This window comes from Podarcis bocagei (genome assembly GCF_964188305.1).
Source record: "Podarcis bocagei genome assembly, chromosome: 6".
NCBI lineage: Eukaryota > Metazoa > Chordata > Lepidosauria > Squamata > Lacertidae > Podarcis > Podarcis bocagei.
The window spans coordinates 73,201,693-73,216,018 of NC_138130.1; the positions used below are offsets into that span (position 1 = coordinate 73,201,693).

Below are 14,326 nucleotides of genomic sequence, written 5' to 3' on the forward strand. Positions count from 1 at the left end.
TGAAAACCTGTCAAGGAGTTTACACCTGTAGAAACCAGTAAGATCTGTGTGGGGAGAAGAGCTGTCAATCTCTTGACAGTTGCAACTGGAAAAGGGAGAGTTTCCAAGTCTCCATTAATGCAGGAAACTCCTAGATCCCATGTAGCCAATTCCCCTTCAGCAGTGAACAATTCCAACCACTGGTTTCTTACGTCCCAACCACCAATGTCTTAGGTCCCAGCTAGGGTGCAGATAATGATTTGAACCAAGACACCTCCTAAGATAAAGTGGCAAACCCTAAACTTCAGATGTTGCAGCACCAAGACATGCTTGTGCTAAAATAGCTATAGTATTCTATAAACAGTTAATAACAATGGTCATATAACCCTCACATGTTAAAAAGAATGTCTCAGCCACCTTTATTTAAGAAATTCCCCATAATGTGCACTGGTGAAAGAGGAACAATTCTGTTATTTTGACCTTCGGAATGCATTGCTAGAAGCACTGCAACTTCCTTTCCAAGAATACTGTAGCCCTTGAAAGCTCCTAGCAAGCTCTATGGTATCACACAGAAACTCCCCATCATGGCAAATCCTCTTAGATAAAAGACCCCTATGATAAAGGACTCTGTGATAAATGGACCTCAAGCAGCCAATGTTTCTAAACTGATATTCAACTATTTCATCTTTCCTTTTTTTAAAAAAAGATGACTTATAAATGAAAAAAGGCTGGTGAATAAAATATCCAAGCTATGGCTTAGTACCTGAGTTTAAGCATACATTTTCAAACTGTTGGTCAAAATACTTAAAAATTATTGACAGTGAATGTCTTAACCTTGTATAGCCATCAAATTATAAGTACTCAATTTAACTATTTCAATTACTCCCATTCGTTTATTAAAATGAAGATAATAACACACATGTATGCTTAGTATTTTGGGAAAAGAGAACTGCTTAGTTCACGTAGTAAGGTAATAAGAAAAGTAGTTAGAGTCTTCAAAATTATATTTCATAAAAACCTGTTCAGATCACATAAAAAGTTAAGTGCATCATGTCCACTGTAGTGAAACATACTTGTTACAGATTAACACAGTGTCAGTCAGAGGTTAGATTATTAGCAAAACTATTCACAACCTAAGATGCTTTAACAGCACAGGAGCACAAGTCTCCAAAAATGTATAAAAATCTCATACAAACAACAATAACAAAAACATATTAATGTGGCTTTTCTAACAGAATACCTGCTACACGGTTATGCTAACAGGAAGTGCCTGGAAAGAAGAGTCACAGTCTGTCTGTTTTCCTTCTGCCCTTTCTGCATTCAAATTGCAGATTTCTGGCTGACCAGTTCCACCTTGTCCCAATGCAAGCACCTCTTGGGAGCCTGATGTAGCATTGCATAACACATCTGGGTCTTCTGATGAGGCAGCTGTATTCGGCCTGCAACTGCCTGTTCCATTGCTGCAACTTGTCTTGTCATCATTATCTAGCTGCTCAACCGATTTTAAATACTGCTGGATAAGACTACTGCTGTCTTGCTCACTGTTGAAACTCTCTTTACAACATTCCTCGTGGTCCAGTTCAATCTCCTCAGCTGCTGCAGGGCACTTGGAAAGCGAATCTTCACATGGTTTGACTGTTTTGAAAGAATTCTCTAGAGAGCCGTCACCATTTACTTCTGCCACGTTTTCTCCACAGCGCTGAGATTCATGAAGGCAGTTCTGGTCAGTCACACAGGAATGGAACCCCGAGTCAGGAAATTCTGGCAAGCATTTCTGATGACAAGCCTCAGTAGCTGAAACGAACCAGGTTGAACTGCCGACAGGAGAAGGCACTTGGTTTCGACCAGGCGAGTCTATATGGACCTTGAAGGGACCCAAAATGCTTGATGAAGGAGTATTCTGCTGCCGGAAAGTAGTGAGATGTGAGTTCACTGAAAGTTGCCACTCCTGGATGCATCTAACCTGCAAATACCACACAAAAGGAAATGTTATCATTTCAATTAGACTTATATGCACGTCATGTGCCACCATATTTATAGTTTCATATGAAAGAGCAATATTAATAACTGCATCCTGTGTGAGGTGACCCTTAAGCTACAATCCTATTGACACTTCCTTGAGAATAAGTCCCACTAAACTCAACAAAACTTGCTTCTGAGTAGATAGGCACTATAAATCACCTAAACTACCCAACATGGTACATATATCTCTTAAGCTTATTTGCTTAGTGAGCCATGGTTTTTATTAACACAAAGTCAGAAAATGATTTAGAAATGAGATTTTTACCTGGTCCCAAAGGAATTTTACAGCTTCCTCTTGCACAAGTCTTTGAAGTTTCTCCTCATCTTTTTCCTTTCTTAATCTACATATGGTAAACATATAAATATATATGATTTTATAAATAAATTTAAACAATTTGCTGCAGTACTTATTATGCATTTTATCAGCAGTTTGGTGGACTCTGCATTGGATCTGTATGGGTGAACTTCTCAGTCTTCTGACCACAGTAAAACCCTTATTTTTTACTAATAATTTTTGAAGAGAATGACTCTTTCTGTATATAATTATATTAATGTAATTCTTCAGAACATATTGTACCTTCTATTACTTCCAAGACCTTCTGAAGCTGATGGGTTATTCAATTTTCTCCCACCTTGCTCCAAACACAGAATTATAGACATTAGAGAATTAGAGTCCCCATCAAGACCTCCTAAACACTCCTACTGTGCTTGTTACATCGTTAGCAGTTAGATAAGTCAACATTTCTATTTAGCCTCAAAATTGTAATTACTTCCAGTTTGAAAACGACTGCTAACTTACTTGTCTACTTCTTCAGTTAAATGTATAATGTGTTCCTGCATTCTACCGAGTCGAATTTCATAACGCACTTCCTTGGCTCTGGGATGGTAGTTCCTTGTGTAAAATCCTCTCCAACAGGCTTGAATCTTGGTGGCTGCTCTGTTCATTTCTTCAAGCATATCTGACTTTTGGATTAAAGTAGCAGTTGCGCTAGCAGGCAATTCTTCTGGATATTTGGCAGGGAAAACAGTTTTGATAACACCATCTTCTGGAGTATGTGATCGCTTGAGGTCATTGTGTTCAACATGGTCTTCAGAGGATACTTGGCAACTGCTAATGCTAGCAGAAAGAGTAGCGGTGGCTGCTGACAAACTAGAAGTGGACGATATTCCTTCCTCTTGATCTTCCTTTTGAGTTTCCACAGCCTTTGTTGATCTGATGGCACATTCCCCAAGAATCACAGAAGTCGTTTCCTGCGTTCCTTGTTTATTAACCTCTTTTATAAATTCAAAGTCAGCATCCTCCATACCTTCTATCTCAATATTAATTCTGTGAAGTCTCAGTTCTGCAGTAGTAGGAGACACTGGGGAGAGGCCAGACGCAACAGGCATAAAAGTAGACTCTGAGGATAGAAGACTACTGTTCAACTTGTCCTCGTCAGTTTGCATGTCATCCAGGTAGAGATCTCTAGAAATACTTATTTCAGTTTGCGGTGATGAGGGGAAAACATTTTTAACTGCATAGGAATGATCATCATTTGACTTTGTTGCTACCCATGTATTATTTTTGATAACAGGTTCTGGAAAAGGGTAAGAAGACAAACACTTAACTAGGCAGTAACATAACCATTTAGGTCTCCCCTGTATACCTGAGGAACCTCTGTAGAGCATGACTGAGTGACCCCCCCCCCCCCGCTTCCTGGTAGCCATCACCTTAGTACGCAACATGTCTGTCCATTCCATTAATTGGATGAAAGGTGGAATTGTGCATCTTCAGGGATGCAGAGTGGGGAAAGAGCTTAACACTGTCTGATGGGAGTCTTCTCTTGCGCATATGGGCAATAGACCATCTTGGAAGCCTCCTTCCAACATGCCACCACACATTAATATTACCAACAGCCATATAAATCGACAGGCTTGGTGAAATGGCTAGGGCCGCCAAGGAATAGGCCAGGGGTTGGCAAGGCTTACCGGGCATGGGCTGGATCACTCCTGTGGAAAACCTCTGTGGGCCGGGCCGGTGCAGCGTGACACTGGATATTGAGCCTGCGCAGAAGCGATTTTTGGTGTCTGGGTATGTGCAGAAGTGATTTCCGGCACCGCAGACATGCGCAGATGCGATTTCCAGAGCCACAGAAGAAAGTCCCGGCGCCGCACCGGTTTAGCGCAGCATGCGGGGACTCGCCAAATGGGAAGCTTAGTTTGGGGGCGGCTCATGTGCTGGTTAAGCGACCCTTATGGGCCCCTTAGGTTGCCGGCCTCTGGAATAGGCTAAACTCTCACCTCAAGAGGTGTCTTTGAATGCCGTTCTTTAGGCTTTCACCCGTAAAAATGCATGGTTGCCAATGAAATTAAAATTCATCCACCCTACCTTTCTCCAACAAATGTGTGGAGAATGCATGGAGAATACCCATGCATTGGTGGGTATAAAGCCAAGGCTGCATTAAGCAGGAAGGAGTTAGGAGTTACTTATTACTGCATAGCTGCAGAACAGAACTGTATACAGTGGAACTTTGGGTTGCAAATGTGATCATTGCGGGAGGCACGTTAGCAACCCGCAGTGTTCACAACCTGCAGCATGGCGTCTGCACACACACGGGTCGCAATTCTGTGTGATTTAGCGCTTCTGCGCATGCACTGAAACCCAGAAGTAACCCGTTCCAGTACTTCCGGGTTTGGCACGATGCGCAACCAGAAAACGCATAACCTGAAGCGTCTGTAACCTGAGGTACCACTGTAGTAATGAGCTGAAGTAAGTGAATGGATCTCTCCGTCTCTTTGGATCTCTACAGTTTAACCTCTAAGATCAGATAATAGTTCATGATGCACTAGGATCTGTTAAGTTTATGTAGATAGTGTGTTTGACTTATCTTGTATCTTGATACAATAAACACTCTACACTCTGGAAAGGCTGACAACAGGAGAGCAAGAAGACTCCAATGCTCTGCAGGACTACCCTGCTGGAGCCGAGCATGCTCTGCTGATCGCATTGGTCAAAGTGTGATATCATAAACACTATCTCTGTCTAACCCAGAGTCCCAGTCTTTAGAACCGTTTTCCCTTTCAATTTCAACTCCATCTCTGCTTCCCTAGTTTCATTATTTCAAGTCATAAGGTTCTGCCATCCTCTCTCTCCACCAGCTCCTGCTGGATTATCAGTATATTAGACAATGGGCTCATCATCACAAACAGTATTACAGAAACCCATGAATCTTACCACTTTCAGTCATTATTTGTGGCCTGTGAACAGGGCTGTTTGGCTCACTGGTAGCAGGCTGCCCTTTATGCAAAGTTGAAGATACAGGTGGCTCATCAGCTTGGCTTTGGTACATCAGTTGCCTCTGGTGCAACCTAAAGACAAGGAGTTGAGACTGGTTTTGTTAAAGCATCAATGCCAGAGTGGCTCTAAACCAACAGCAAAATATCAGCCAAGAGCCTGGTGCACAAGTCTTCTGCAAACCAGTTCCTCTGAGTCCAAAACAACAACAATTAGGGTTGATAGTGCCGGGTCTGAAGCTGTCAAGATTAACTGGTTGTCCTTTTATTCTTTCTGCACAAAATAACAATTACTTTGTTAAAATTCCCAGCTGTTGACAAAAGATAATGTTCTTACCTTTGCTTATGTAGTATTTTTTCCAGTTTAGCATCCTCTGCAGTTTGGAGCCCAAACATACTAGTAAGAGGACAAACACTGGCAAGATACTGTACTAACTGAATGTGCTGGCCTGGCCGAAACGATCTTCCCTTTCCTTGACTGTAAAGCCATTCTGCTTTCAAGCTAGAGGGAAGAACAATCACCTTCAAAAGAAGTATTCTTCGTGAACATTTATAAAATCCTTTGGCACAAAACACTGTGCAATAAAAATAAAGAAAGAGATTAACCAAAATTGATAAGAAACACCATGTCCAAATGATCAGGGTGCCAAAACAGAGTCTCACAACATCACTTTCTGAAACTGACCCTTGTGAAAGGACTGGAACCACCACAAAACAGTGTCTGGCAGCCCAGAATGATGGTATCAATCGCCAGAGAGGTTTAGCAGAACCAAGGAAAAACTACTCCCCTTTTCTGTCTCCTTGAACAGCAGTTGCCTGCCAAAGTGATCCAAGCTGTCTCAGTTTCAACTCCTGGTCCAAAACTGGATTGAACCTATGTAGAATTGAAGCCTATGTAATCCATTTCCTCCAAGGACCCTGGAGCTAAGAAGCCACCACGCACTTAAGAACCTTGCCCAAGAATGGCATATTGGAGTCTTGGAGGAAATTATCCAGTGGGATCCAGAGGGGGTCCCCCTACCCTGACCAAGGTCCCACAACAGCTATTCTAAGTCTGGATGGTAATCACTCCGTACGCCAATAAGTCATTTACACTCTTACACTGCCAACCAGACCTCATCTGGCTTCTTTAATCAATCAAGGTGGGCAAAGATCCAGTGGACTAGTGGACAATTTCTTACTAATTTATATACCATGCTATAGCCAGGGGTCTCAAGGCAGTTCACAGAATACTACAAAGATGTTGTCTACATTCTGGGGTTGTATAAATTTATCAAAAACAGGAGATACCAAAGCTACATCACTAGGATCTGCTATTCCACTGACATCTAAGACAGAATGGATGGTACAGTGGTGCCTCGCAAGACGAAATTAATCCGTTCCGCGAGTCTCTTCGTCTAGCAGTTTTTTCGTCTTGCAAAGCAACCCTATTAGCGGCTTAGCGGATTAGCGGTTTAGCAGCTATTAAAGGCTTAGTGGCTATTAAAGGCTTAGCGGATTAGCGGCTAAAAGGCTATTAGCGGCTTAGCGGCTTAGAAAAAGGGGGGGAAGCAGAAAAAATCGGAACACTCGCAAGACGTTTTCGTCTTGCGAAGCAAGCCCATAGGGAAAATCATCTTGCGAGGCAGCTCAAAAACGGAAAACCATTTCGTCTAGCGGGTTTTCCGTCTTGCGAGGCATTCGTCTTGCGGGGCACCACTGTAGTGATTTTATTCTCAAAGTGTCTAACAAAGTTGACACAGCAGGCAGATGGGTAATCCAACTCAAAATAGACTCAGAATAACTCTGCTGGATGACTGTAGATGCAATGGTGATGGAATAAAGTAACAGCAATAGCAGATGTTTATACACTCTAAGCAAAAGTAGCCAGTAATGCAATTAAATTTAATAAAATACAAACATACAGAATAGTATGCTACTTCCGTTTAGTCAGCTTCAATCCAGTGACCTTCAGTTTCTTACCTTTCTTTCTGAGATATCACATAGCCATCAAGGACTTTAAGATTGAGACACCAACTGACAATATAAGGCCTATAATCAAATCCTGGGATAGAAGGTGTGGCCATCACACAGGGATTGTTCATTATTGACAGTTGCTCTAGCTCAGTAAAGGAAGCCAAGAACGAAATCTGAAAGCAAACAATAGCTTTGTTGATTAATTGAAATTTTCCTGTGTTCAGCAATTTGCTTTCATGGGATAAACAACAGCATGGCACATTCAGCCACATTTTTCATACACAATGAGCTATTTGAGGGAGGAAAGAAGAAAAAAATGACTTGCTTCTTTCCATTCAGAGCAGCTCTTTTCTTTTTGTCTGTGTGTGTCTCAAAACTTACATTGTTTGTAATGGATTTTTTTTCAGAGAAATAAATTAATGCTACTACTCACCAATATGCAACCTACAGCCCTAATCTAGTTCAATTCCCTGTTCTCAAACAGAATAGCACATATCTAAGATTTTCTCAAATAGATACCTATCAAAGCTTTTTAACCTATTGAATGGGACTATGCATGGTCATAATCATATTGACATCCCAAAGCATAAATCATTTTGCTTAATTACAAAACATTCACAATATATAGGAATCCAAATTTCAGAATACTTTAGAGTTCAGACACTGACAACCCTTGTCTAGACCTGAAATTGACATTGGTTAAGGGGAGAGGGCATGAAAAATATTTGGAGAGAGAGAAAAAGGTTTAAATATTTTCATAAGGACAGGTGATGGCTTCAGATAAGGAGGAGATTCAGGAAGTTAGCATTCCACCTGGTTGCTGTTGCAGGAGAGCAATAATTAATAAGGGGCAGCAGAGTCCAACTGTTGTTTGACACTTCTTACCCACAAATCATCTTTTAGTTGCAGGAGGCAGTTTTGAGTTACCGGTCTCTGCAGCCACAGCAGGCGCTGTGATTCTCCCATGGTTTGACTTTACCCCTGGAGGAGCTCTCCGCTGTCTCTCAAGACAGAGGGATGCCAGCAATCACATGGAGGGAAAAGTCTAACAGAAAGGTCCACTTGATCTATTCACCTGGGAGACTGGCTGCCATTTGGGTCCTTTCCTACCTGAACCATTTGCATTCAAGCTACCAATTATGAGAGCTATCTAATGTTAGGAAATGGGGCCTCTACCATTTCACCTCCTTCTTTGCTTTTGGGTTGGATCTATTTGGCTTTCAGCCTGCAGACAGGAGCTTTTTAGTCTTTGTACAGTGCTTTATACCCTTTATGTACTTAACACTGATTTTTGCTGCTGTTGTTGTTGTTATCAACAGATTCAGGCAGGGACACTGTACAACAGGCATAGGCCAACTCAGCCCTCCCAAATGTTTTGGGACTACAACTCCCATCATACCTAGCTAACAGGACCAGTGGTCAGGGATGATGGGAATTGTAGTCTCAAAACATTTGGAGAGCCGAGTTTGCCTATGCCTGCTGTACAACAAAGAAACTTAATGTGAATTACTACCAAAAGAGAATAGTCCCTCATAATGCCTTTTGCCTTTCTGGAGTAAATGTTTAATAATGGCTAATTATTATTGTTTATTTGCTTCAGTAGCTGACACTGCGCTACCACCAGCTACTTTGTATGGAGTCCCATGTTGTTATGGATACAAGTAGGAAATTAAAAATGTAGTGAAGGAAACTTAACTGAATCTAAGACAAAGTTGCAAGTAAAGCATTCTCAAAATATGTACAGTATTCAGTTTTGTTGACAAATGGTATTCTTACCTCATTCAAGTCTCTGATTTCATTTTCTGCCAATGAAAAAATACCCAGACTTTGAGGCAAGCAAGCAGGTGCTGTACGCAAGGATGTTATGATATTTCCATGCAGTAACAGAGTCTTAAGAGACAGCAGAACGGGAGAAAAATGCAATATGTACTCATTTGTTTAAATAACATATATGAATTCCTTCAAACATTCAAAAAGGCCTGTGTAATATCATCATCATCATTACTAAATATGCCTTTGTTAAATAGTGCAAACAAAATTTAAAACGGCTGGCAATATATGCTTAAAAGCATATTAAAGGAAATGTTTTAACAAAAAGGCATTTGCCTTTGGTTTAAGTGGGAGCTAGTTTACGCTTTAGTTCTAGCGAAACTAATTGACAAATTAGCCATGACTCCCCCTTAATTTCAGTGGGTCTAAAATGTGACTAACTTCCTTCAGTTTTAAAGAGATTGATAGCTCAGAACTTCAGCATTACACTTGAAAGAGCTGTACAGCACAATCCTGTTCATGTTTACCAAGAAGTAAATCCCACTGAATTCAGTGGAACCTAATCCCAGACAAGTGGTTATAGGACTGCAGCCTTAATGAAAAACAGCCCTCTCCTCTCAGCAAAGAAAATAATTCAATCTAACCAGCAACTGAACAGCATTCACCTTTAACAATAATAGCTTGGAGATATCTCCTATCTGGGATATATTGTTGTCCGACAAATCAAGATGTTGAAGAGATGTGCAGGTATTGATCTGGTCTATAGTCTACAGGAGGAGAAAATATTTTGTAGCATTATGAAACATCATAAATTATGCATGTTTCTGAACAAACCATCCACAGAAAGAGATTGCATCAGCCACAGAACTTCCTCCCCAAATTTAACACTGTCTTAAACTAACACCTTTTTTTTAAAGCAGGATTGGGGTAATAAAGGAGGAGAAATGTGATGGCAATGGGGGCAGGAGAAGTAGAGAGAAATAAAGTAAAAGGACACACAGGTAGAATGAGGGTATGATGCAATCTGTGGAAACAGCAGAAAGACAACATTTAGTTTTTGAAACCACTGAAAGACAACACATTTTACTTTTTTTAGGGAAGTAAACACATTCTGATTTTAAAATATGACACCTATTTAAAACATTTGCACCTTGCTTTTCCCTATAAATGTTCAAGGTGGTTCACAACAAGAACCATAAGATATCACAAAATATTAAAGATAAAACACAGTAACTAAACAAAATAGCAAGCCAAGAGATTAAAAAGTTAAGACGGTAATGATGAAATTTCATATAACCCCCCCATAAAAGCCCTCCCCTTTCCAAGAGCAGCATATACGCCTGGTAATAGTTAGGCCTTTAAAGGTCTTTTTAAAATGAAAACTTTTAACATCGCAGCAGGTCAATGAGAAGGAGAACCAAAAAAGATTGTGGGATTGCGGGAGAAAATGAAAAAAAATCCGAAGTCTGGGTGTGACAGCAGAAAAGGTCATTTCCCCGTTTCCACTGAAATGTGAGTTCAGAACTGACAGGAGACCTCTTAGTGTGGTGGGAAGCTCATAAGCGGAAGCGGTTCTTCAGAATTATGGTATTAAGTTTACCTTCAAGTTATTTCCTGCCAGGTTCAGCCATTCCAAATGCACCAGATCCTTCAGTCCCTCTACACAGCCAATACTGTTGTGAGGCAAGTTTAATACTCGAAGCTGAGTCAGCTTTGCTACACCCATCATCCGCACCAACCGATTGTTGGCTACTGACAACTGCAAAATAACAGAGCAAAGAAAGGCCTCACTGAAGTAAAGTAAAGGTAAAGGGACCCCTGACCATTAGGTCCAGTCGTGGCCAACTCTGGGGTTGCGGCGCTCATCTCGCTTTATTGGCTGAGGGAGCCAGTGTACAGCTTCCAGGTCATGTGGCCAGCATGACTAAGCCGCTTCTGGCAAACCAGAGTAGTGCACGGAAACGCTGTTTATCTTCCCGCTGGAGCGGTACCTATTTATCTACTTGCACTTTGACGTGCTTTCGAACTGCTAGGTTGGCAGGAGCTGGGACCGAGCAACGGGAGCTCACCCCGTCGTGGGGATTCGAACCGCTGACCTTCTGATTGGCAAGTCCTAGGCTCTGTGGTTTAATAAGAGAGCAAAGAAAGGCCTCAGTGAGGTAGGACTGCTAAAATACTTTCCTGGGAGGAAGGCCCATCAAATTCAAAGCAGCTTAGTTCTGCATATAGGACTGAACTATTAAGTTAGCAGAATGTAAGCCAGTAATTATATGGGTTCTGACTTCACAGTCTAATTACAACCTTTTCTATCCTTTTCGCATGTAGGCCCAAGAAAGTTCAAATTAAAAACAATGAAAGAACACAGAAGAATTTACAGGAACAATATAAAAAGCAATGAGAAGGGGTTAAAAGTCATTTAAGGCATGAGAGGACGGACCTCCCCTGTTTCCTTGAAGAATAAAGGCAGTATCAGGTTTAAATGTCTGGAGAGGATGTTCCACAGGAACTCATCTCTGAGAGCTACCCATAATGTCAGTAGGCCAGGTCCTCAGAACAGGGCCTTTAAAGCAGATGTTAGCTGGCAGCCAGGTTTGTGGAAGTTCAGGAGGTTCATTAAATAACCACCTCCCAAGCCACTAAAGGCATCAGAGGACAGACCTCTTTTGTTGCTTAAGAGAGTAAAGGTAGCACCAAGTGTATATGGTTGGAGAAGAAGTTGCATAGTGCTCTGAAGCTAAACAGAGGAGAATGAATTTTAAATATATATTTAACTTCACCCAAAATTATTTTCCTATGCTTTTTCCTTTAAGTATAAAGCAAGGATAACCTAATAAGCACAGCACTGTATCACAGACATATGGAACTAACCTGCATCAGGTTCTTGCAGCTCTCCAAGTGCTCCAATTTAATTAGCTGGTTTTTATCCAAAATCAAAGTATGTGTATCTGCATCACAAGCCAAAGTTGAACCCAATTTCTGTAAACCCTGGCCTGACCAATTAATTAATGAACCTAAGAGAAAAGGGAGGGGGAAATGGAAGTTTTAAAAAATGCAGAACTGGGGAAAGGTACATAGTAGTCAGGTTTGAATTTCATTTTAAACAAGTGTTTAAAATTAAACTGCAGTTTCATGTGAGCACATTCTTTACTCCTCCCCATTCATAGGCGCCGACTCCATGGGGCTTGAGGGGGCTCGAGCCCCCTCAAAAAAATTTTGGGGGGGGCTCAGCCCCCCCAATAATCTCGGGCGGGCGCCCTTCCAGCAGAGCGCCGCCGCCGTCCCCCGCCGCCTCCTCCTCACCTGCTCCTTTGCCAGCCAGCCAGCCGCGCGCCCTAATCGGAGGCACTGCCGGAAATCCCGCGAGAACAGGGGAATCCCGACTGGCCACACCTCCCAGCCAGCCAATCGGCTGGCTGGGGGGCGTGGCTTGCCCTATTTAGGGCCGGAGCCACTTTATTTGCATATTCATGAGCTTATTTATTATTCATGAGCTTTCCCGGGCCCCCCCAATATTTTTTCTAAGTCCGCGTCCCTGTCCCCATTCCTGATGCTGCCACTAGAGAGGAAGCCCATCAGAGGCCGGCTTCCTGTTACATGCAAACCAATGTTTCAGGTTCATTTCCTTCTATTATTGGGAAGCGAAGGTGATGTGGAGGCAGTGGCAACCAAAGTGGGAGAGTATTGACTCATGAACAAGCACATTGTACAGGCACACTGCTTGTTTGCATTAAGCCATAGTTTAAAGTATGATTTGATGTTATGCACATACCAGCTAAAGCTTGGAAATTCATTTTTTTTATATTTGGAAAAAGGTTTAAAAGAACGTTCACCTTAAGCAACATATTTAAAATAATGTCAAAATACTCTAATCTTAGAAGCCACTGTGAATTCTCTCTCAATTCTGTATATTTATATTTAAATGTAAAGGTGATAATAGAAAGAAGATGAATCTTTATCCAATTATTTTTTGAAACGGAGAATTAGCACCAAAAATCAAGTTTTATCAGTATACAAAGGCTGCTATGGAAAGCCACCACTTAAATGGGTGTGGGCCGTCTGCCTCATTCATTCAGCTGCATTTCCGTAAGGCCAATCTGCTTGGGTGGAATCTAGAAAATACATCCTACTAAAGGGCTGTTTTGAATGTGAAGTCCCACTTCCCAAGGAGGACTTATATGTTCAAAATGTGCCAGGAATCAGCTTGCTAATAAGATACATTCTACATATGTTAATTTCTGGTGCGCAATGTGAGGTCTTATCCAGCAAAACAATCCTCCTCCTAATTACAGGGTATTTCTGCAAACTTAAAACAATAGTATGTTAATCCCTTTCCTTGTGTGAAAAAACCCCCCGCTGTGTAGTATTGTGTTCTTTCTTGGGTGATAAAAATGTCTCATGTTATTATAGCTAGTTGTTGTTTTTTCCTGAGAAAGCCTTATAATGTAACTCGGGAATCTGAGTTTCAGCAAACTCTTTCACGGTGGAACCGTTCCCTGACTCTGAGCAATGCTGGCAACTAATACCAGAGCACCCTTCAAAATGCTAGCCAGATAACATGGGATTATTCCATGACAGCAGCACCCTGCATGCCAACCATTGTCCTGTGTGTTTTATATGGCAGGCTGCACCTGCCCATTAGGCGCCTGCTTATGGATCGGGAATAGGAGAAGATAGGTTTGGACGCGCGTCCCCTTCCCTTCTGCAGGTTTTCGTGCCAACGAAGGGACAGCAGAGCTTCTAGCCTCTCCTCTGACCGGCCCTGCAAGGTTTCAAAAAGCACCCACTCCCCACAATAGAGAAAAAGAGAACTGTGTTACGCAGGGCCCTCTGGGATTTAGAGTCCAAGGCAAAACAGACTCGGGACGTTAACAAAGATACGCGGCGAGGAAAAAACTACGGCCCCCACAAGGCACCGCGCGGCAGCCCCGCAACGGTCCAAGCCTTGAATAGAGCTCTCGCCGAGTCTTCCCAACTTGGATAAAACACACACAATGAGGGGGGAGGGACAGGGGACGCCTTTAGGCACCGCGACCCGCTCCGTACCTTCCCTGACGCCCATGGCTGGCTTAGCCGCCTCCGTTTTCGCCGCCGCCGCTGGTGCCGCCGCCATACTTCCCGCTTGCTCGCAACGCTAGGCAACCGGGCGGGCTCTGGACGCTGATTGGACGGTGAAAACCACTGAGGGAAAAAACAATTTTCAGAAATAGCAGGTGGAAATAGAAGGCTTTTAAGGGACCGCGGCGTCGTGAAGAGTGATTTCTTCGAGCATTTTAGGAAATAGACAAGCCTCCGAAGAAAGCGCAGCGCTTCCCATCATGCACCGGCG

At 42.3% G+C, this 14,326-nt stretch overlaps 2 protein-coding genes across 2 annotated transcripts in view; one reads left to right on the forward strand and one right to left on the reverse strand.

Annotated features, from left to right (window-relative positions):
• Positions 1 to 14,326, forward strand: part of RPL24 (ribosomal protein L24) — a 77,100-nt gene that overhangs the window by 56,599 nt on the left and 6,175 nt on the right. The gene's annotated exons all lie outside the window — the stretch shown is intronic.
• On the reverse strand, positions 845 to 14,324 carry CEP97 (centrosomal protein 97). Its single transcript, XM_081198084.1, has 11 exons — positions 14,044 to 14,324; positions 11,869 to 12,011; positions 10,601 to 10,759; positions 9,666 to 9,767; positions 9,007 to 9,120; positions 7,237 to 7,403; positions 5,612 to 5,776; positions 5,216 to 5,349; positions 2,801 to 3,578; positions 2,267 to 2,342; positions 845 to 1,942 (listed from the first exon to the last, which is right to left on the reverse strand). The coding sequence occupies exons 1-11, from the start codon at positions 14,108 to 14,110 to the stop codon at positions 1,223 to 1,225; spliced, it is 2,625 nt and encodes an 874-aa protein (XP_081054210.1). The 5' UTR covers positions 14,111 to 14,324; the 3' UTR covers positions 845 to 1,222.

What these genes read in the sequence shown, in the direction of transcription:
- CEP97 (XM_081198084.1), bottom strand. Translation starts at nt 14,110, where the DNA reads ATGGCGGCGGCACCAGCGGCGGCGGCGAAAACGGAGGCGGCTAAGCCA. An exon ending in CCAAGCTATTATTGTTAAAG is followed by an intron (nt 9,121 to 9,665) that starts GTGAATGCTGTT and finishes CTGTCTCTTAAG; the next exon opens with ACTCTGTTACTGCATGGAAA. An exon ending in TAAAATTCCTTTGGGACCAG is followed by an intron (nt 1,943 to 2,266) that starts GTAAAAATCTCA and finishes TGGTATTTGCAG; the next exon opens with GTTAGATGCATCCAGGAGTG.